The 23,548-nt window shown below is 42.4% G+C and overlaps 3 protein-coding genes across 6 annotated transcripts; 1 reads left to right on the top strand and 2 right to left on the bottom strand.

The window, feature by feature from the left end:
• Positions 1–296: 296 nt before the first annotated feature.
• Positions 297–10,785, bottom strand: lats1 (large tumor suppressor kinase 1). 3 transcript variants are annotated; one of them, XM_041958928.1, is made up of 8 exons: positions 10,609–10,785; positions 9,543–10,001; positions 8,800–8,911; positions 6,757–8,213; positions 5,552–6,134; positions 4,509–4,691; positions 3,373–3,479; positions 297–3,291 (listed from the first exon to the last, which is right to left on the bottom strand). In XM_041958928.1, the coding sequence occupies exons 2-8, from the start codon at positions 9,888–9,890 to the stop codon at positions 2,779–2,781; spliced, it is 3,303 nt and encodes a 1,100-aa protein (XP_041814862.1). In that variant the 5' UTR covers positions 9,891–10,001; positions 10,609–10,785; the 3' UTR covers positions 297–2,778. The 3 variants fall into 3 exon arrangements, with proteins under 3 accessions (XP_041814862.1, XP_041814861.1, XP_041814863.1); XM_041958927.1 differs by having other exon boundaries at positions 9,543–9,998; XM_041958929.1 differs by having other exon boundaries at positions 9,591–9,998.
• An 824-nt stretch (positions 10,786–11,609) lies between these two features.
• On the bottom strand, positions 11,610–15,727 carry nup43 (nucleoporin 43). Its single transcript, XM_041959041.1, has 8 exons — positions 15,485–15,727; positions 14,926–15,048; positions 14,296–14,373; positions 13,650–13,812; positions 13,343–13,478; positions 13,064–13,215; positions 12,835–12,951; positions 11,610–12,110 (listed from the first exon to the last, which is right to left on the bottom strand). Exons 1-8 carry the CDS (start codon positions 15,602–15,604, stop codon positions 11,881–11,883), a joined length of 1,119 nt encoding a protein of 372 aa, XP_041814975.1. The 5' UTR covers positions 15,605–15,727; the 3' UTR covers positions 11,610–11,880.
• Positions 15,728–15,993: 266 nt separating this feature from the next.
• Positions 15,994–23,047, top strand: pcmt (protein-L-isoaspartate (D-aspartate) O-methyltransferase). Of its 2 annotated transcripts, none has more exons than XM_041958255.1 (8): positions 15,994–16,141; positions 19,483–19,587; positions 19,694–19,725; positions 20,174–20,278; positions 20,441–20,561; positions 21,123–21,208; positions 21,392–21,618; positions 22,082–23,047. In XM_041958255.1, exons 1-7 carry the CDS (start codon positions 16,087–16,089, stop codon positions 21,569–21,571), a joined length of 684 nt encoding a protein of 227 aa, XP_041814189.1. In that variant the 5' UTR covers positions 15,994–16,086; the 3' UTR covers positions 21,572–21,618; positions 22,082–23,047. The 2 variants fall into 2 exon arrangements, with proteins under 2 accessions (XP_041814189.1, XP_041814188.1); XM_041958254.1 differs by having other exon boundaries at positions 15,996–16,141; positions 21,392–21,561.
• Positions 23,048–23,548: the final 501 nt, after the last annotated feature.

Below are 23,548 nucleotides of genomic sequence, written 5' to 3'. Positions count from 1 at the left end.
ACAGCAGTGGAATGCAGTCACCATTAATGTCAATCATGATTTACGCCTGTGCTCGTCAAGCCTGCTAATTGGACTAAATTGTCTTTTTGTTTGGTTGGTCTGGCAGGGAAAAACGATAAGAGCTCAGAATTTTCAACTGTAAAATCTATTCATAGCCTCTGTGAGCCAAGTTAGTTTTAATTTCTCCCTAATTTTGGTGCTGGACTCAAAATTCAGTGTCAGTGCATTGTCAGTGTTGTGGTGGAATATGAGGAAAAACGTATGAATACGGTGGAAATGGAATGAATAATTTCAGATTAAACATCTAATTGTCTTGTGTTTGAGTAAAACTGAACGCGTGAAATTTTCATACTGATCTAATATCTTTCCTCTTATTTTAGGCAGACAGCTGGAAAGTTGCTATTGGTTGAAATTACATCTCTGCTGCCTTTTAAATGATGGTAACTAGTCTTTGTCTGGTGCCCTCTGGTGGCTGCACCCTTAAAATCATCACACCAGCATGCTTCTTAAATCTGCCTGACCAAGCCTGCTGTCAAAACCTGACCATATTAGGCCATTATTTCCTGTTCACATAGTCTCATGTTGAGCACAAGCTTTTATCTGTATGGAAACTTTAACTGCAGATCACCAAAGTTTAATGTATTTTCTTTTCTGCAAGACAAAACAGAAAGTCCTTTAACCAATACCGCTTGTTTACTTGAAAACTCCTTAAACCTTCTATTGTATCCATTTAATGCAAATGTACCTTTTCGCAGTGTACTGAAAGGTTTATTAAGTTTAGACATTTCCCTGTTACACCATGGCATCTCTGCATCAAAGATCATTAAAGACCAAAGCTTCTAACCATGCTGATATATCAGCACTTCCTGGAGCAATTACAAGATTCAATTAGTGTGATGAATTGTAGTTGTGTGGCACAAAACTAGCAAAACAACATTTTTGATGGGTTTCCAAATAGATTTTTGCAACAACAACTAGTAAAACAATACTGTAATCACAATAGTTAATGCATGATAGTAAACTGAGTATCTGAGTTTGGACTGTTGTTTGAACAAAACATTTAAAGTTGTCACCCTGGGCTTCAGTTAATTGTGATATTTTATAAATATCACTGTCAATTGGTAATAAAAATAAATGCTAGCTGCAGCCCTGATCTAAATCACCCGTCCAGTAATCTGTTACTAATCGATGATACTAATAACAATACAACACAGTTGGTGTGCATGTAAAACATTTTGTTCTTTACATTCTTTATTTATCACCCTCTTCCCTGTACCCAACCTCCCAACGTACACAAAAATAAAATTCTCTCACTTACAATGAAAACACAAAACCAGTGCAGAGTGCCAGTGGTCACCACGAAGTCCAGAACTACATTCAGAGATCTTTTCCTAAACACGAAGAAAAGTACAGCGGGTTACAGAATCATCATGATACGCGATGAAGAGCGGTTCTCTCCACCGTCAGTCCGTCAATCCAGTTTCTCTTTTCAATCAGCACAGCGGCCGCTGTGGTGTTTCTCAAAGATGCGAAATAAGAGAATTATTTTGAAGCAGCTGGGTTTTAAGCTTTCAAGTCTCTCCCAGCTCCTCGGACACAATGTGGAGAACTATAGTATGAAGTGGTCGGGTGCCTAAAAGCTGGCTGATGGTGCAGGAACGCCACAAAAAACTAATTTCACCGTCTTGTGATCGTTATTTTCTAAATGTGGGCTGTTGCAGAAGAAATGTCGACACCCACCTATTTAGTGCTTTGGTTGAGCGACGGGCATGAAGTCTGAATGACAGTTTAGTTACACAAAAAGAATTAAAATCCATCCAGAGTGAATTAGTGTTATTTTGGGTGTAAGAGAGACAGAAAAGCACTCGACATGTTGACAGAAGGCAGCAGCGGTGGACACTGATGAGGGCCTGCCCTAAGAAACAAAATCAGCTGACAGGGAAGAGAAAAATATTTACATCAACTGTATACAACTTAATTTATAAATACACTTTAGGTATAAATTAGAAAAATAAAACAACACAAGCCTACTGTAGTTCAATCAGCTACTGCTACTCTCATTTTAAAATGCCAGTCTGATTATTAACCCTCTTTATATTTGGTGAAAGGTAACAAAAAAGATTAAAAAAAAGGCACAGCAATGAATAATTAGAGCAATTTATCCCTGCAAATTTCTATGAATCACAACACTAAATCCCCATTGCAACATTAAAATATAAATTAAGACGATTTTTACCAATAAATGTAATTCCAACAAGAATTCCCACACTCAAACAGCATCTACACTAGCATCACCAGTTACGATTTATTAAATAAATTAAGGCTTTAAGGGGATTTGCGATAAGTCGTGAACAGAGCACTCTGATTTCTTTTCTGCTTTCTGTTCCTGTGAAGATTTCCAGGCAAGGAAGGAAGTTGATGCCCCTCTCATATCTGGAAGGTAAATATGAAGCTGGAGCAAACAGTAGCTTCATATTTACTATAGAAAATGAAAACAGTCTCTCGATCTCTTCGCCTAATTTTTCTGCAACAAAGTGAATGAAAGTAATTTCCAAAAATGGTGAACTATTCCTGTGTGAACGTCTGGTTTCGTAATCAAAGTTTGTTAATGTGAGCGCGTGCTGCAGAGCGTTCCGACTGCTCCTAAAAACATACCTTCCTGTGTTCAAGGACTTCAATGCTGCACCGGTGCAATCCCCTTCACACACACACACACACACACACGCACACACACTTCACAAACTCGCTATGTACAAGCAGCTCAACTGGCCTCAGAAGCTACACGTAGACCAGGTCTCGGCCCTGAGTTGCTGAGCTGCCTCCTGCCTCCTGCACCGGGCCCTCTGAGTCCGCCTCATCCCCGTTGTAGCCCTCATATTCGATGGGTTTGGGGCAGCTGTACGGGTGGCCGTTGTCGTCGAAGAAGCGGCGGAAGGTGAACTCGTAGAAGGCGTGTTCGGGGTGCTTGCCGTTGCGGAACCAGAGGTTGAGGGTGTCGTTGAGGTTGTCCTCGCCGTCGCTGTCGCTGCTCCACAGCTTATCCGGGTCCACGGGGTCGAAGTTGGAGGTGTCCGTGGAGTGAGCGATGGTGGGGATGTAGGGCGCCACCTGCTGCCGCTGGTCGCTGGAGAAGTCGATGGTCTTGAAGAAAGGGTGAGCCTTGATTTCGTCGGCGCCGTTCTTGCCGAGGCGGTCCTCTGGGCCCCGGCACAGTTTAACGATGAGGTCCGACGCCTCGGGGCTGAGCTTAGCCGACGGCGGAATGTGCAGCATGCTCTTCCAGTTTATCACCTGGTGTCAACAGCAGAAACAACACTGAGAAACAATGGAGACTGCAGATGCACAACATTTCACTGCAGGTGCTTCACATACCTTCAGCTGTGTCTCCAGGGGTGTGGTCGCTAAGAAGGGAGGCTGTCCGACAACCATTTCATACAGGATCACACCAACACTCCACCAATCACAGAGCTGGGTGTATCCTGGAGGAGAACAGAGACATCAATCACACTGCACAGCTTCTCTTCGGAGGCTTTGACAGATAATCGTCGATTTTGTGATCAGTTAAGAAGTGTGGCAGCTTTTGTTGCTCAGATCCTTTTATTTTGTTACAGACCCCTACAGCTGTAGCTGATCCCCCTGCGAGAGCTGTAACAATAAGCCAATGAACTGAGTGATGAGAGACAGACAAATACCTGCTATTATTTTCATTATTTCTTCAGTCATTTTTAAAGCAAACACGCCTTCTCTTTTCTTAGCTTCTTTATAAAATACTAATTCAAATGTCTTTGTGTTTTTTGGCTGCTGGTCAACAAAAGTGATCTGAAGACGTTAACTTGGGCTCTGAGAGACAGTGATTGACATTTAATGCACTGACGCAATACTCTGGATCGAAATATTACGATGAAAGATCCACGTTAAATACAGTTTGTCACTGACATTATAAGATTCAGTGTTTCTGCTTTCACTTCCATTCCTCAGATAACTAGAGTCACCGCCTCATGGTTGTTTGCCTCCACCGACCAGTCAAGCTGGAGTTTACACCCTCATACATGTAGTGAAGACTTACTGAAGGACTTCAATAAAAAGAATTAAGTGTATTTTCTAGCTAAATGGAAGTTCTCGCTATATTGACATGTCTGATTCCAGCGAATAACTTTCAGTGAGAAACCTGCTTTCTTCGCTTAGAGACTCTTTGTCCAGAGGAGCACAGAGGACTGATGGAGAGCTTCATCACATGGTGCAACGACAATCACACAAAGCTCAATATCAGCACAACCAATGAGCTTCAAACATAGATGCTGCTGCATGGACGCTTCATGCACATCTTCAACCCGGCAGCACAGATCTACATTCATCATCGCATGTCATCACCTCATCATTTTATCCTCTGACACATTTGTGTGAAATGTTGTGATCATCAGCAGTTAGAATTGAGAATCCAGAAATGTGTTCTGTGTGGTCACAGTGACATTTGACATTATAATCTGAAAGTGATTTAGCTGTGGTACCTGTTCGGAGCAGCACTTCTGGCGCGATGTAGTTGGGCGTCCCCACCAGCGAATGTGCCAAACAGCGCTGGTGCTGCCGGGCCTTTCTCCTCTCCAGAGGCTTCAGGCGGTCTGTACAGCGGCAGTTGGCTGGATCTTCCCATTCCTTACTGAAGTCCATGCTGTCCTGCCTCACGTGGTCACCTGGGAAGAGACAATACAGCACTGATCACTTTGCTCATGACACCGACCGACCAGCTGTGGATTTCTGCAGGCACCTGAATGAGAACAGCAGGTGTACGTTTAACATCCACCGCCTGCAGCTTCTCTCTGTGTGTGGTGGAGGTTTCCAGAAATCTGGATTTCTGAAAGCAATTTCTTTGGACTGAAACTGGCCGCAGTCAAACAAACCTCTCTGCATTAAAATGATTCGTAAACTACCTGATCAAACTTTTTGAATGTGGCCTTTATCACTTCAGGACACACCTTTAGACTTAAAACCTACTTGACACTTATACCATTATTACCTCACTCTCTACTGACGTTGTACTCAGATGTGAATGGATGTTGGTTTTCTTACTCTTCTGTGATAGTTTACTTCATACTTTGGGTTTTAGGGCTAAACAAGTAATTTGAATCATCAACTTTTTTAGGCTTTTGTGATGTGCATCTTTTTAACCATTTTCTCACATTTTATACTGCTAACAATCCACTTTTCTGTGGATTATGTTCTTGATGGAACAATGACTTGTTTGTTCGTTTTGTCCACAATCCAAAGATATTCAGTTCACTGTCATAGAGGACTGAAGAAACCAGAAATATCCACATTAAACAAGCCGGAATCATTGTTTTTCATGAAATAGTTGCCGATTAATTTAATAGTTGACAACTGAACGATTAATCGTTGCAGCTCTAACATAAAATATGCTGAAATAAGCACATGCCAGATGATTTGATTTAGCTCCATCATTTAAATTCAGGCTAATCTGTGGTATGTAATGTAGATTAGAGGGTGAATTTGAGATTTTGGATGATCTGCTGGTTATGAAAAAAGTGAGACCCACCACTCTGGTAATACTTGGAGTCGTGTGTCCAGCGAAAGCCGGTGCAAAGGCCGAAGTCGGTCAGCTTTATGTGTCCGTCTCGGTCTATGAGGATGTTATCGGGCTTGATGTCTCGGTGGATGAAGCCCATCTTGTGGACGCTCTCCACAGCACAGGTGAGTTCAGCGATGTAGAACTGGGCGAGCTCTTCTTTGAAGATGCCGAGCCGGATGAGAAGACTCATCATGTCCCCTCCGGGGATGTACTCCATGACAAAGTATAGGTTGTCCTTGTCCTGGAAAGAGTAGTAGAGCCGTACAACCCACTCGTTGTCAGCCTCAGCCAGGATGTCCCTCTCCGCCTTGACGTGGGCCACCTGGTTTCTCAGTAGCACATCCTTCTTACGGAGTGTTTTCATGGCGTACAGCGCCCCCGTGTCCTCTTTTCTGGCCAAGCACACCTCACCGAAGGCTCCGATGCCGAGGGTCTTGATTCGTTTGAACATGGATTTATCCATTTTGGCCCGCTTCAGGCGGATGTAGTTGGACTCCTTCTGGCAGAGCATCATACGCATCTGCTCCTGAGCTTCTGAAGACAAACCCACCTGAGCACAGGACAGAGTCAAAGTGATTTAATAGCACACATAATGCAGCAAAAAACACACAAGTATACCTGGTTAGATATTAACTGGGATTAAAGGGAATCAACTGAAGATAATGAAGGCAACCAATGCAAAATGCTTTTAAAATTATCTGTAAATGCAAAATTGCTGTATTTTCCTCATGCATTAATCATCACTTCAGTTCAGACCAAAAATGCTCGAGCAGTGCCATGATCAGTAAGACGGAGGCCATGGAGTGGCATGCATTTCCTTCAGCCACAACATGCTGCATGTAGGACATTTAAAATACAAAAGACTAGTCTCTCAACACAAGCTTACTTGAATAACTGATGTTTGTGGATTATTTTGTCTCACAGGACAGCAGCGATACCTTTACCTTTTTAGATCGGCTGTTAGTGACAGCAAGGAGAGAAAGGAAGAGAGAGGACAGCTAAGAAAAAGACACATCTCAAAGACAGATGATACAATGATGACAAGATAGTATGGAAAAAGTCTGAAAAGAGCGACAGGTATTCTTTTAAATAGCAAAAGTGAAATAGGTTCATGTGTAACTCCAGTCAATTCATTAAGAAAGTTACGAGACTATGGTTGTTGAAGTTCTCACCCTTTGCATCTCACTTTCCAGTTGCTTCCTCCTCCGAATCCTCTGCTGATGGTTCTTTAGGATATTCTCCACATGTTGCTCCATGAAGAACTTGAAGGCCTGGGGGGAGTACAGTGCGACTCTTCCAGACTCCCCTCGCCGCTCTTCGTCTCTCTTGTTCCGGCGGACAGGAACAGGGGATGTCGTGATTTGCTTCTTCTCCTTCTCTGTCGCTGTGGTCATTTCTGGAGTTTCTGTCATCTTGTCTCGGGTGCCATCACCACCGCTGCTCTCCTCTTCGGTGGTCTCCTCTCTGCCTGTGCCAAGCTTATTGGCACCTGGGTCATAGGCAGGGGGGCAGGGTGCAGCCTGCTGCTGGAGAAGATGCTTAGGATATGGCGGAGGGGGGCCCTGGTAGCTTGGAACTTCTGCTACAACAGGGATCTGAGGTACAGGGGCTGGAGGTTCTTGGTAAGCGGGTGCAGCTGGAGGTGGTGGAGCCTGCTGCATCCATGGAGGGTGTGTGGGCGCGACAGCCGTGTGTAACTCAGGTTTCTGGACACGCATGCTTTTGACTGGTTGCAGGATGGGAGCCTGGGTGATGGCAGTGACTGTGGTGGCAGACGGCTGGGAGCTGGCCGGGTGGGCTGGTCTGCCGTTCAGCTGGTGGTTGTTGAAGGAATTAGAGCGGACCGGCATGTTATGCTGCCAGGATGGGGACAGATCCTGGTTGCTGCTGTTGCCAGAGGAAGACTGGGACTGGTTGGGCGCCAGAGGAGCCTGGGACCAGGACTGAGGAGGACCTATGTTGTACATGTCAAGGTTGTGACTGTTCCGGTTGGAAACCATCATGGACTGAGGGATGTTTCCACCGTTTACGTATGAAGGAGACGATGCAGGTCCTCCTGCCTGCATCTGGTCAGTGGGACTGTGCCGACTGCTCTGGTTGACTGGGTACGGGGGAGGAGGCTGTCTGCTGCCCCCCGCCATGTAGTCTGATTGAGGGGAGCCACTCTGAGACCAGCTGGAGGGGAAGGTGAACTTATTTCCTCCAGAGCTTTGCATTATGATGGGCTGGTGGCCCATTGGCACTGGGCTGATCCCACGCTGATTCTGAGGTGCTGTAGCTTGGTACCCATCAGGCCAAGCACCCTGAGGTACCGGAGAGATGCGAGGCACAAGGTAATCCATGTTGCCTGAGTAGCGCTTGATTGATGGGTTGCTGTCCCAGGATGGTGCAGGAGGCATGGCACCACGGTTTGGTGGAGGTGTGACACTGCGCACCTGAGGTGGCAGTGGAGGATTGACTCTCTGGCTGTTAGCAGGGTGACCCTGTGGGAAAGCAGGAGGTGGTCCAGGGCTGTCTGAGCGGTACATAATTCCATCCACCATGATAGGACCATGTCGAGGAGCCAAGGACTCCTTAGAACCTTTCCAGCTTGGCCTCCTCAGTACAGCCTGCTGGATATGAGAAGCTCCTATAGACACAAAAATACGACCATGGTGAAGTGATGAAGGCTACACAGTTGTTCTACTGTGTAAAATATCTAAAATTGACACATTTGCATGCATATTGAACATATTTAACATTGGAATGGTGTGCTGTCTTGCTATCTTGCTACACATGATGTGCACAATGTTAATAAATGCAATAGGAATGAAAGCTAAAATTATAAAGACTGTAGCTGTATGACGTTCCTCATTGTAAGATACACTCAACGTCAATATTCCTTATATTGTGTTTTGTTTTTGTTCTGTTTAACTCGGGTTGAGACTAGCTGTCAAAACTCGAAAACGTCTGGTGATGCTAACAATGGTTGCCAACACATCATATTCTTTGAATGTACCACTACTCACATTATGAATGAAAACCAAAAACATAATTTCGAGTCAACATCTTCCATTACATGATGCAGTGACTCAGTCTCCTTTTGTCAGCATGTTTTGTCATCTCTTTCAGCAAATGTCCTAAATACTTTTAACAATACCAAGGCTGAATGAACACGCCTGGATGGAAAATAAAAGAAGAAACCTAGCGTTTAGTCCCAGTGGACAGTTGCATACCTGGGGCTTTAAGACCTGTAGTGTTGGAGTTGGCAACAGCCATCTGTTCTCTCATCGAGTCCTGGTAGCTCACCTTACCCATGTAGTCTGCCCCCACACTGCGACTGTTGCTCTGTTTTAAAGGCACAAGAAAAAACATTTATTAACATTTAGAGTTGGGTTTTTAAGCAAATGAGCCACAAATAAATTTAATATAGGACTGATTGTTTTTCTTAACAGTTCTCGCATTTTTACAGCCTGCAAAAGTCACATAAATGGGCTAAAAGGTGCAACTAACAATTATTTGCATTATCACTTGATCTGCACAGTATTTTCTTGATTACTGTATCGTTCAGTCTAAAAATGTCACAAATGTTTGAGAGGTTTTGCTTAAAAAGTAACTTAATAAAAAAATGCCTCTCACAATCAGCTAATTGATAAATGACGGGTAGCTTTTTTCCCCCCACAGTTCAAATTTTACAACTACTTATTACAACTGAAAATCACTGCACTGCATACCGTGCCACTACAGACCTGGACTGAACGCACTGGCTCAAAACAAGTGGTAGCTGCCAACTGAGAAACTGCTTTTGTATTGTCACCTGTACAAGCTCGTCATTCCACTTTACATACTTTTCATTTTTTGAATAATTCTTCATAAACAAACTGCACTGTGCGATTATTCTCTGTTACAGGGTTATATTTAGAATAAAATTCCTCCACAACAACCTGTCTCGGGCACAACACGATAACACTCATCTCACCTCCTCAAACATAACAAACGGAGGTTCCAGTGACATGTGTTTGTTCACCTCAGAGCCTGAAGTACTGAGCTCATTGGCAAAAGGCATCAAGGATTTGCGGATCTCCTGCAAGGCCTTATGGTGTGGGTTTTTGGGGTTGCTGCAGCGCCCCTGTTGCCTTGGGTCCTCTGGAAGCATTTTTCCAGCTCCACCAATGTCCACTTTAGGTGGGTCAGAGGGTTTGGACAAGTTGCGCAGACTGTTCCGTATTTCCTGCAGCATTTGTTGGCTGTTGCCGCTGTAGTTACTGGTAGGAAACGTTTTGGGTCTTATCTGTCTGTATCCTTCGGGTTTCTCCCCTCTCTTCATGTAAGAGCATGTATGATGACAATAAAGGGGATCAAGAAGATGTCACGCAGTCCAGGTTTGCAGCAAAGGATAACAGGGGTCTCTGATGTCTGCCCTCACATCTGCATGCTGCTGACAGAAACGGACAAAACAATGAGATGAGCAGAAATCCATGTCATGTTGGACAAATGATATGTAGAAAGTGATTCTTAGCAGATACTAGCACATAAACATGAGCAATGTGAACATCATTATGGGTAACTCAATTTTGGGAGTGAAATTGGCACGCTTGATGAAAAAAAAAGCTTAATTCCAGAGCTTTACCATTTCCCTTTAAAATGAACACGTTGTTCAAAGCCTTAAAGTAGAAAATCTTGCCTCAGAAGAAAAAGTAGCCCCTCACAACACAAGAAACCGTCCACTTGCTAGCGTCGTTAGCAGCTCGGGCTAACAGAGCGCTGCATAAACGCTAATTCTCTTGCGTGAAGTGTGGCAAAATTATAGTTGTTTTCCACATTCGCCTAAAATTCTCCGATACGGAGCGACCCATGAGCTGCAAACTGGAGTTATCACAACTTCACTTTACATAAAGTCAAACGGCGCAGCACTTTCCCCGCGGCCTGTATTAAAGGCATCCATTTGCTGCTAAGCTAATTCAACAACAGGTTGCGAATTAGCTGCTAGCTCGGAACACAACTGACAACAGTTAGTTAGCCGTTAGCCGTGCCTGACAACTTACCAGTGTCTGTAGCTGGCACGTTCCTCGACACCTTTCCTATTCTGACAACAAACGATATTTCCTTGACCTCCCTGGGTGACAAGTACTTGATTTTAACTTAAAATGTCCTTGCCGTGCCGCGCTGACTTTTCCCTAATCGTGTTGAATTCCTGGGATGTCTGAATGACAAGTACAACAGCAACAAGTTAGACACGGAAGAAGTGCAACACACTTCCGGTTGTTGTAAGTTTCATAATAAAAGGAGAAAAAGAGTTTCAAGGACCATTTCAATCCTGCAGACAAAAACCCATATATTTTTTAGAAATTCCAATATTTTGACCCGGCGTGTGAATTAAAATTGTTATAAAAATAGTCACCCTAAAATATGCATCTTGTTCGTATCACATAAAAGAATCAGTCATAAATAAAACATAAGAAATGTGCACTTCCACAAATAACCATACCGTATAACACATGGTAGTTAGCTGCCATACTAAATAAGTCAGTTAAAAACACAAGCACGTAGAAGAGAATGGATATATTTAAAGATGTTCCTCAGAACTCACACTCACCGCCAATACTGCACACAATAAAACTCTCATTATATATTTTTATGTAAAAATAAACAAAAACAAACAAAAAACAAAAACGGAAGTACTACTGGGGGAGTTATTAAATCAAAGTTGGTTTATTATTTTTTTTTTTAACCTTTCCCCATCATCCTTCTCTTCACCTCTGGACCATTTATTCACCTGTTGCTCATGAACAGCCCTGGTCTGAACTGCTAAAGATTAATTTCATTTATTTCGTTTGAAAGTTTAAAGGTGGAGCAAGTCATTCTGGACAAAGAGTGTTGATATTCACTGAAGCTCAAATTCTGCACTTGTCACTTCAACCAAATATAACTATACAGCATTTCTCAGATTGATAGGAAAGAAACAGATACAATGTAGCTAACTATTCATAATGTACCTTTGATTTCTATTTCAAAGAACCATCAATGGACTCAGAAGACATTTGTGTAAATGCTTTTTCTTTATTTATCTCAAACCAGTTTCAAATGACATCCATACCAAATACTGCTGAGTTGAAATACTCAGCTTTGTCTATGATCCATCGCTGCAAGTGCACAAGTAATGTGCAAATAGAGTGTTCCTGCAACGTAACATGACAAGTACAAAAGCAAAGCCAAAATGTCACAAGCATACATTTGGAACAAAGATGATGATCAAAAGAGACAACTGGCAGTAGATAAACAGGTCTTCACCCACATACTGTGCACTAACAACTCTTTTAAACTGGGACCTGCCTGTTAACAAAAATGGCCTCTCCATCAGTCCCACAGACGAGACATTGTCCAAGTACATCCAAGCTGTTGACAGACAGCGTCTGGCTGGGCAGCATGTGAGTCGTCTCCAGACGGCCTTTACTGGAGTCTCCGCTGAGCCAGGCGCTGATGAGAGACTGGTTCCCTCCAGCTGGGGCCATCGCACTGCGAGATATCATACTGCTGTTCCTGCCACCTGGAAAACAATAACAAAACTATCTCTATTAATATTTCACAAGACTGTTATGATTACTGTACTATCAGTATGTTAGTGTATAGTTTCATTAGCATGTTGACATGCCGGCTTTTTAGCCTTCGGTAATTTGCATCACACTTGCTGACTCAGTGTTTTCATGGTCGCTCTGACAACCAAAAGCAAACACATGGGGTTGTATGACTAATAGATGAAATATATAAATATCCTATGATTAATATTGAAGCTGCGGTTTCTTTCCTATGATTGTAGTTAAGTAAGTAAAGTACCTCAAAATTATACTCAAATACAGTACTTCAATAAATGTACTTAGTTACATTCAGCCACTGAATTAAAAACAAATTAAAGTCCTTTAAACAGGCAAAACACATATTGTTAAGAAAATCCAACCTTTTAACCCATCTTCATTAAAAATGACCAGTCATAATACAACAGCGACTTAATGATTTTTGTATTTTATATCAATTCTAATTCTAAACGTCACACATTCTAAACATAATCACATAGCTGGTGAGCATCATAGGAGTATGATGGTAAAATCTGGGCCAAGGCTTTATCATTATGGCACAAACTGCTTTTTCATTCCATCCTTTTTTGCAGTAAAATGCAGTTTCTTGGAAGCAGCTACAAGTTTTTTCTTTGGGAAATAGTGTTTGTTATCTCCCTGCTGGCTGAACTGAATAACAGACAGAATAATTTGACTTGCCTTGTAAGAAGGAGGGCATGTCTGAATGTGAGGAAGTCTCCCAGTGCAGCAGTGAACCGTCCTCTGAGCATGTGAACAGATGATCTGGGTTGGTTGGGTGGAAGTGGACTTCCCACACTGTGCGGAAAACCAAAGAAAAACTTATATAAAACAAAGCAAAAGCCATTTAAATGAGATATAAATATTTCCACATATGACTTCCTTAAAATGAACCCCCAAAAATTCTTACTTTCAGCAGAGTGCGCCTCCATGAGTGAGAAGGGTGTGTTGCCTTGTCTCACATCCCACACACAGAGCATGCCGTCCTGCCCTCCTGTGGCCACAATGTGCTGTTGGTTCGGATGTCTTTCGACACAGTGCAGAGGGACTCTATTGCCTGACCTGAAAAGGAAACATCATATTCAAATTACTTACAATCACCCACATACAAAATGCACACAGGAAAGGGAAGGGAAAGGGAAAAATAAATGTTTAGGAATGTGATTGGTTTGAACTGAAGAGATCTTACAGTGAGAGAATCTGGGATGGTGAGTTGCTCTGTTGTCTGAAATCCCACAGCTTGAGTTGGCCGATAGAGTTCACCGTCAAAATCTCTGTTGTCCTCAGGTAAGTCACAGCATGAATCGTGCTGCTGTCCGCATTTTCTGGCAGTGGTTAAACGGCCCAATAAAGGACAAAAACAAGTGTTAGTCACGTTATACCCTTCAACTCACTCTACAGTACTTGAGGATGCTATCATATGCTAAAACTGTAATCCTGGGTGTACTTTAATGTGACATAATGGTGTGGTTACAGCAGCTTAATCTTAGTCTCACCTATGACTCGAATCACTCCCTCCTGGTCGGCTCTGAAGAGGATGATCCTGCCATCTTCACCAACTGTGACGATCTCGGGGCTGCTGCACACAACACCAGTGCAGGGAGCGTTGTCACAAGGGTAACGATGCGCTCTTGCCCAGCGTTGAGAAACTGATATTGTCTGCAGATGGAGGATGTCAGCATATTTACTAAACCACATGTATATGCCTAGTTAAGATGTTTGTCCAACATTAATTTCCTTAAATTGTACTCCTAGTCTGATGATGTGACTTTAGACCATGATGCAAATTGAAGTTATCTATAAGTCTTTTACTTCATGCAAATGGCCTCAGAAATACAAGGCAAGGGGCAAATTAGGTAAATCTACTTCTCAGCTAAGATCAGGGATCAAAGGCAGGTGAAATGTTTCTCTAACTCACAGATTTTATCCATGGTTTTGGCAACATATTCTCATCTTGCACAGGAGGGATTTTAAAGATGCATCAGTGTTTATATTTCAAGCATATTTTAATTTGTGAATGGCTGTAATCTGTCCCGATGGTGCAGGCTCATTATGGACGTCTTCCTACATTGACTGGATGTGGACGAGCTCACTGTATGTGAAACTTGCGAATCTAAAAGACAAAGCTCGGCCTGTGTGTACCTGATTGTTTTGATGGTGGCGGAAGATAGTGACTGCTCCAGTTGACGAGGCTGTCACAATTTTGTCTTGGTCCAAAAACTGTTTAAAAAAAGGACAAAGATAAAATTATAAGGACACAAACTGGTATTACAAAGAACTACAAGACTGCGCTTGATTGAAGATCCCGCTATCCTGATACACCAATTTAAAGTACTGCACATTCAAGTTCTCTGCAACAAATACAATGGGACAAATTCCTTTATCATTTTATACATTATAATAAAAAATTCTCTTTGCAAAACACAGTCTCGTTAAATTAGAGATGCACCTGATCAATCCACATTGAGCACAGTTTCTTCGTCAAGTGTCATAACATTAATTCCCCTTATTTTTGCCACTGCAATCTCTGGCCTCATGTTACCTGACTTAAAAAAGGATCCCAGTTTCATGCAGTGAGGTATGCAGATTTTAAATACTGAGGTTGACATATAATAACTGGTATCAGCAGAGATAAATTTGAATCTGTGCATTTCTAAATTAAATGTTAGCAAGTGTCAATTTCACATTAACTGCAGAGCTGAAGAAAGTTTATTCTTTACAGAAGTACCAATTACAGGCTGCTACATTGGTCTGGATCCCCATGAGTCTCACCTGAAGATCCAGAACATCTCCATCATGCTTGTGTTCACACAAAAGCTGTGGGTCTCCTTCAAATCCATCATCGATGCCAGAAGCTCCACTATTCCCAATGGACCAAAAGGAAATCTTGTTGTCCTGTAATAGCCACACATTGGGGTTATTTAAGTCCAATGTGAACTCTTTTTTAATCATCAGAATGTGAAGTAAAGACAAGAAGACAAGCAGACCTAACTGACAGTTAACAACTTGTCGTGATTGCCAAATGTCTCTGATCACCAGTCAGTCATTAGTCTCTCTCATTGTTAGACTTTAGCTGACTTAACTGGACCAGTCTTTTGACATTAATAATAACGAGTACCGATTAACACGACTTCCCTTCAGCAAACTACTACTTGTCCATGCACTGGTTACATGCCGAAGGGACACCTTACGATTATAACATGTATTATTCAATGTGTTGACAATTACACAACATGAGTACGCCAATAAGCAAAACCGTATAAAATTCTGAGATTTTCCTATGAAATTTGGCAGTCATTAATATAAACACCAACGTTAACTACTTGCCAACCTCGTTATCCCACGAGCCAGTCGCAAAGATGTCTGGTTGCTGCAAAGACGAATAAGATACTGGTCGCCATCGGGTTTTACTGACTTTGTGGGACACGTACTTAGCATTGATGCTCTCCATTGAAACAAAAGCAGCCTGACGCTGTTTAAATTAATGAAACGATTTTTGGTATTAGCTTAGCATTTATAGGCAACACCACAGTGTACGCGCCTGTTACTTCGTACGTAGCTACGGTGGCCCAGTAAGGTCAAACCATCGCATCAGCCGACTTTTCAAGTGTCGCACACCACATAGCGGCCACCGTCTATGTTACTGCGGCAAATCTGATTATGCACTGAATGAGCAATGTGGCTTTTCCCAGTGCAGTTAAAACTGACAGGGGCTTACATCCGAAAATATTAATTATTTTGCAAAATGACACTATTCCGTATGAGGGTATGTGTTAGAAAGGCCTCCCTGCAGTAAAATCATTTTGGATGTCTGGTGACGTATCCGCCGCTCCGCCGTCTGCTCTGGAGGTTGTCAGCTTCATCGGCAAAACAGTTGGCGCAGGCGCGGCACTGACAGCTGCTGTCTACTTACTCCGCAAAGTCTGTTTAATAATGGCCTGGAAATCCGGAGGAGCCAGCCACGCAGAGCTTGTCAACAATCTCCGCAGTAAGTCAGAGTGCTTTGTACGGCGGCAGCACCGACGCCTTCACAGGGAGGTCGCCCGAAAACGGTTTAGTTTGGAGGATGAGGTTAACACGGAGCGGTAGCTAGGTGGTTGCTAAGCTATGTGTTGTTGTTGACCTAGCGTTACCTCTCTCCACCCCCTTTCCCAAACCACGTTTGCGCCGTGGAACAGATGCATGCCTCAGTCGTTGCGAAAAATGAATTAACAATAAAGACAGAAATTACTACTGTCTTGTGTATAGTCACAGATTATATGTGCAGCGTCAGTCTTGTGTTAGGTGAATTTAGCCTGCTAGCTCTATGTGCGTCATTTGGGACGTTGTAGCTAGCGGTTAGCAATAGCAGCGCTGCTAAGTGCCCTGCCCACATTCATTGATGGCTATCTCTGTGCCATTCACTTTACTTTTACGTGAGTGACACTGACAGCTGGAAATGTGAGGCTAGTTTCTACAGTTCCTTTGTTAGTGGATGATTGAAAATGTCAGCTTTCGGCGACACAGCGCCAGTCAAACGATATTGGCTGAAAAAAGAGCAGTGACTCAGTGTAACGTTACCACCCTGCTAGACGGCTGCTATCTGATGCTAATTCCGCTATGATCGGTGCCATCAACGCCACATGGTGTATTCTGCAATCAGATGGTAGTGCATTGTGTGGTTAAGAGGGAAACTCAGTGGTTGAGAGCCACTACAAGGTGGCCACACAAGCTGACATGCAATGCCTCTCGCTTCCAGGCAGCAAAATGATATTCAGTGCGATGATACCTGCAGACTTGAACGTGCAAGCCTTTCAATATAAAGTATCTACCAGGGCTATTTATATTCTGAGCAGTTCAGCATAGCATTGCAACAGATAGTTCAGCTGCAAGCGTTTTGTCAAAAGCTGCATGGTTTGGGTGGCCAGTCATGCTCCATTTGCTTTTAAATATAAGCTGAATCCAAATTTCTATATTATTCTGTGGGTATTTTTCTTAAAGGAACTCTGATTATGTATTGACCTTACATGGGGTTAGTGTATGGTGAAATTAAAGGCTGATTAGGTGCATAAGGAGGTTAAAACCAGCCCCTTAGTATGCAAAGTTCTGTAAATGATGAACATTCAGAAGAAAAAGTAAATTAATTTCACCAAAAGGCTTTTTATTCAAATTCAGGCACATCCGCTAATGATTTTTGCCAATTATGCAAATGCGTTTCTCTATCATGAATATAAAAACTGATTTCACTGTATAAACCTTTCATTGGCTTCTATGATAGGTGTTACGTAAAATATTTTTTTTCTATTTGGCCTTGAAGTGGTCATTACTTTGATTTTCTGCTCCTCTTTATTGAACTCTTTACTGGACACTGACCTATTTAGACACACGAATGGCTTAAATTTAACCCTCAGTTTGCATAAGCTGGATTTAAGCAGGTCACACTCAGGATGCATGCTAATTCATGACTTTTTTTTCATTGTTTGTGTCCTCCTGACCAGTGCTCAGGACTGGTCAGTACAGGCAGCAACAGTGCACCCAGTGCATTCGTTTTAAACCTTGACTCCCTCATGAATTATGAGTAAGTCCAGCATTCACTTATGTGTTGGAGGAAAATTAAATGTGACTCCAAAATGTATGCTAAGTGGGTTTATAGCCTAGAAACAACATAAAAATTATTTGCTTATCCTGGGTCTCGCAAAAATAATCTTGAATTCTGGGAATCATTATGAATAGGCATCTTGAAATCTGTCAGTACGGGTTATTTTATTTTCAGAAATCTCTTCTAGGTGTCCATCTGGCAGCTTGTGTGTGTTTTTGTAATGTATCCTAAAGCAGCACGTAGCTCTGAGGGTGAGTGGAGTCGTAATGAGAGCGGTGCCGGCTGTCGTTGGCTTTTCCTACTTTTGGCCCCAGCTGCTACAGGAACCTGCTACGAGGGATTATTCTAAGACACTGACACTTGTTTGGGGAGCTTTTTTACTGTCCTCCACTACACGTCTTTCAACTTTGACTCTGCCTGACCACATGTCATCCAGTTCATGTCAATGACACACCGATGGCACCTCCTGTCTGTGTGCTGCTGGCTTCATTTCTTCCTGCATTTTTGCTCTGTTTTTCATTCTGGGCATGTGGTTATTTGCAACTTAATTTTCTTTCTTCATAAATTTTTAAATTTTTAATTCCTCTGTGTCTCAGTGTTTCCCACTGCTTACTCCCTGCATACTTAATATAGACTCATACTGTTTTTTTTTTCTGGTTTATATGTACCGTTACCATAGTGTTGGGTGATAAGGATAAAATCCTATATCAGGCATGTCAAACTCATTCCATAAAGGGCCGTGTGGCTGCAGGTTTTCGTTCCAACCAAGGAGGAGCACACCTGGCTGGAATCAATTAATCAGCTGATCTCAGTCTTCAGCTGATAACTAAGTGATCCCTTGATGTTGATTGGTTGGCCTGGTGTGCTCCTCCCTGGTTGGAACAAATACCTGCAGCCACACGGCCCTTTATGGAATGAGTTTGACATGCCTGTCCTATATGCTTTATATGCGATATGTGATGTGAACATCGGAAAGATTCTTGAAAGTCAATTGAATAATGGGTATTAATGGATGAAATAACCAGACAGGAATATCTGTTTATGGTAATCCAGTGAATTAGATACCTGACATATTAAGGTGCACAACACAGTGAAACAAAATCATATAAAAATAGGCACAGAGAAGTGGATTTTTTTGAGCTGATCCTATAACCAATCATTACATGCATCTCATGATGCATGATATCAATAAGATAACCAATAATTTTGTATTTTTGTCTTTTGAAAAGAAGTTCATAACAAGGGATTCCATGACCCAGATTTTTTTGCCACCAATACCGATTGCAAATTGTCCTTGAGCCATATGGGCTGAAATGTGGTGATACCGATTGTCTTAAACTTGTGTCATAACAGCTGATGTAGCAGTACAGAGTACTACAGAGTAGTCACTGATTTGCTAGTCCCTGATAAAGTCGCCATAAAGTAGTCCTAGTCATTGGTTTGGAAAGTTGGCCACAGTGATCTAGTAGACCAAAAGTTATAAAGAAATAGATAGAAACTCTGGTGGTTGACAAAGTCTCACACTGCTCAGTGCATTTTTCACAACTCAAACTAAATTAGTTATTGAAGTAATTGGTTGTGTAATGGCTAATATGTCCTTGAATTCACTCTTTCTTTGTCTGTGTGTTATTTTTCATTTATGTATTTCTATTTGCATCTGCTGCACCATTATGTAATATATTCCTGCCTGGTGTTTGTACTTGTTCCTGTTTCTGTAATGCACAGTGACACAAACTCTTTTGCATCCTCAGAAAATGGCATTATTAAGTCCGACAAGGTCTATGAAGTCATGCTGGCCACAGACCGAGCCCATTTCTCTAGGTGTAATCCATACATGGACTCGCCACAGTCAATAGGTACGTCTGCTCATGTGATCATTCACGCATCGCTGCACAATCTGAAGCACAGTGTGATGTCAGAGGGATGAACTAACTAAACCTGTGCCTCTCTTTGAACCAAAAGGCTTTCAAGCAACCATCAGTGCTCCACACATGGTAGGACTTTAAAGACTCTCAGACATTTCTGCACCCTGTGAATCACAACTGTTTTGTTTTGTAAAGCCTGCCCCTATTCAGTCATTCAGTAGATCTCAAAGAGAAGAAGAAAAAATGTCCTTCCCTTTTTATTCCAAATTAGACCTCATCAAATGCTTTTAGTGCATCACAATGGCAGCTAACCAAAGCTAAGCAATTTTCTGTATCCGTGTTGATTGTTGGCTGTTAGCTTTGTCAAATCTTTTATGCTATGCTAAGCAGCTGTCAGAAGTGTCAACAAATGGAAAAATGATGAGAACTGATAACTCTGTGATGCAGACAGACGAAGCAGTGATGTTGGCCAGCTGGCCGGGTGGGATTTACCTTGTCACAGTCAGTGTCTGATGCAGCATGAATGCCGAGCGATGGGTTGTAATGCGGTTTCCTTGTTGACGTCCCCTCCACCCAGCACGCCTACGCCCTGGAGCTGCTACATGACCAGCTGTATGAGGGAGCCAAAGCTCTGGACGTGGGCTCCGGCAGTGGAATCCTGTCCACTTGCTTCGCACGAATGGTGAGCCACACATGACGGGTAAACACATACAATTTCTCTTTGGTGGAATTCTGATTGATTAATTAGCTTGTCAGCCAATCGGCATGAAATGAGATAAAGCCTGTTGCATGCTGGGATGTTTTTGTATGAGCTGAGCGCCATTCCTCCCTCTGTGCTTTACAGGTAGGTCCTAAAGGGAAAGTTATAGGAATTGATCACATCAAAGAGCTGGTAGACGATTCTATAACCAATGTGAAGAAAGATGACCCCAGTTTTATAACATCGGGCAGAATCAAGCTAATAGGTAAGATGTCGCTGATGAAAGGTAACAGGAATGTTCTTCTATTAACTGCCTTTTTGGGAAATGATCAGAAAAGCAGGGGCTCAAATCACTGCTTATTGACTCTTTTTACAAAACACAGCCTGTTGGATGTCAAACGGTAACGTAGGAGCTGCTTTGGATTTTTGGCTCATATCAGAGCGAGCTATTTTAAGACATCACTTTTAGATTGAAATATTTCCACAAGTGTAAATGCACTCCGCTAAAGAAACTAGATGCCATCCTCAAAATACTGTCATGTTACTGATACAGCATCAGAGCGCTGAGTGAAAATAATATCGGCCAGCTTTATATCTTTGGGCTTTTGTAACTTGCGAAGGGAATTTGTCTGTTTGTGACATTTCTGAGACTAAATAATAAACCAGCTAATTGAAATCATGAGATTAATCAGTAGCGCCAGATAAAGACATAAAGAAGAGCGTCTAGCAGAGCAGTGATGACTGCGGTCAGTGTTGTGTATACAGAGCAGACAGAAATAACAGCAGTAAAGCGACAATACGGAGAAACAGAATGTGTGTGTTTCAGTGGGAGACGGGCGAATGGGCCACCCTGAGGAAGCGCCTTACGATGCCATCCATGTTGGTGCAGCAGCACCGATTGTCCCCCAAGCTGTGAGTTTCTCTGAATACTTAAGAGCTGATGATCGAGGTCACATTATGGCACTTCACTTCCAACCAAGGGATGAACACAAACGCTTACAGAGAAAACTAATGTAGTTACACTGGTTTAAAATAGCAATCCTGGAATGTCTTTTTTTTTCTGGACTCACCACACACGCCTTGTTTCTCTCCCAGCTCCTGGACCAGTTGAAGCCCGGCGGCCGGCTGATTCTGCCCGTCGGCCCGGCGGGAGGAAACCAGATGCTGGAGCAGTACGACAAAATGGAGGACGGCAGCACCAAAATGAAGGCCTTGATGGGGGTGATTTATGTGCCTTTAACAGACAAAGACAAGCAGTGGTCCAGGTGGAAGTGACTTCCTTCTCCCCTTCCTCCCCCTCTCTCCTTCTCACAGTGGCAAAGGTGAAATGGTGTGGCTTGGAGCAGGCAATGGATCACAAGGGGCTGCATTTTGCTGCTTGTTGACATTTTTTGCTTCTTCCATACCATACCAACTATAGCTGCACGTTCCTTTCATCTTTTTTTAACCCCATAGTTCCAAATTGGTTCAATAAAACCTGCCTGACTAATGAAATCTGAAGTCATAGTTTTGGAACTCAAACATGAACGAAGCTGAAGTAGCAGCAGTGTGCAGGCGAATGCTTAGTTTTTAGGAGCATGATTTCTTTGCCAATTTGGATGCTTAAAACTCCCCGAATCTTCTGTTTGGTCTTCTACTCTGTGAGATGTAGAAAAAAGCAGTAACTGTTTGGATTTTACTGTGTGTGCATGTGATCCTAACTCTTGAATTTGCATTTGCATGACTGGAGGACGGTTTTTGCGTCTGCTTCTGCCCCTGCTGACGTTTGACTTCTGCTCCTCGCAGGGATGAACTCTGAAGAGGAAGGCAGTCCATAATCCACCTTTAAGTTTGAACCTGGAGAAAACTTGGATGGGGTCAAACAGCCCGTGACATTTTGTTCAAAGCATAACAAAACGTGCTCTTTTTGTTTAAGTCTAACGACGGACTGGAGTATCACACTGATGACAGCCCAGAGGAGCTGGGAAGAAAGACTGCTTGAAGCTCAGCACAGAAATGTTGGAGAGAGCTTTTTGTTTTTCTTTTCAGGCCTGCATCTTTTTGGTTGTGTTTTCCTTTGAAACTGCTGGATTATAGGTTTGTTTTTTTTGTTTTTTGTTTTTCTGGTTTCATCATTTGAATTGCAGTCAGCCATTTTTACTGTATTACATTTCAGCAGCATCAACGCTGAATGTAAGAGGAACGCCGGACAGCGACGAGGAAAGCCTGAAACTTTTAGATAATTCACCTAGCTACAGTGTGTGTGTGTGTGTGTGTGTGTGGATCATCGAACTGTAGACTTCTCTGCTAACATGAGCTTTTTTTCCCCTGCGAGCAGTATTAGGAACACACACAAACACACACACACTGGCAACACAATGGCTGATGTAACCCACACATCCTGTTTGGTGTGCAGCACTCTTAGGTCATTCCTCACATAGAATAAGCAATGCATTGATCATACTGAATATACTCCAGGAGAGCGGAGCACTACTAACACCGACACACATGCACATACAGGGCTGTGCTTTCCACCTGGTGACGTGTTGCTTTCTGCTGCTGGTTTTCCATTAACAGTTTGTGCAGGCTCTTCTGGTGACTGATACTAAATGGGATAGTCACTGCTTTGCCAAAATAAACACCAACAATATAAAGCAAATGAATGTCTGTTTTCTTGAAATCAAAAAGCACAGTTTATTTTGGGCGATGGATGACGTTTGGCTTTCACAGTTTCTGGAACGGCATATGAAAATAAAGAGATGCTTATGTTTTTGTCTGCCTTTTCTTATTGAATCTTTGTGTGCAGGCCACAAAATCTTTTAAATCTGTATCTTTGACGAGGATTTTAGAAATACTAAGGTCCTGATTGTTGAAGCATGACCCAAACCCACTGAGAAACTTGTGAGAAGCCACCTAAGATTAGTTCAGATTATTTTAGATGATTTTTACATTAACCTTCTGTAAACTCTATTTTCCCATAGAATGTTATTAATGCACCATTGCCTTGAATTTAGTTCCGATGAGGACATATATTTTGCTTGAACTTTTCTTTGTCTATAAACAGTCAAATTTAAGACAGTGGCTCTAAAAAATATGATTGAATGTATGAAACTAAGAGTGACTGACCCCACCGCCCTGAACGGTAATTATATTCAATGCTATGTGCTGTGGAATGTAAATTACACACCTCATCACACCACTTTTAATATATAATAAACTTTAATATCTCACATGAAATACAGCACTTTGAAGGAATACATCTGCAGACATACA

This window comes from Chelmon rostratus, chromosome 18 (genome assembly GCF_017976325.1).
Source record: "Chelmon rostratus isolate fCheRos1 chromosome 18, fCheRos1.pri, whole genome shotgun sequence".
In the NCBI taxonomy this organism is placed as follows: domain Eukaryota; kingdom Metazoa; phylum Chordata; class Actinopteri; order Chaetodontiformes; family Chaetodontidae; genus Chelmon; species Chelmon rostratus.
The sequence above is the reverse complement of the archived record's forward strand: the minus strand, read 5'-3'. Positions and strand labels throughout refer to the sequence as shown.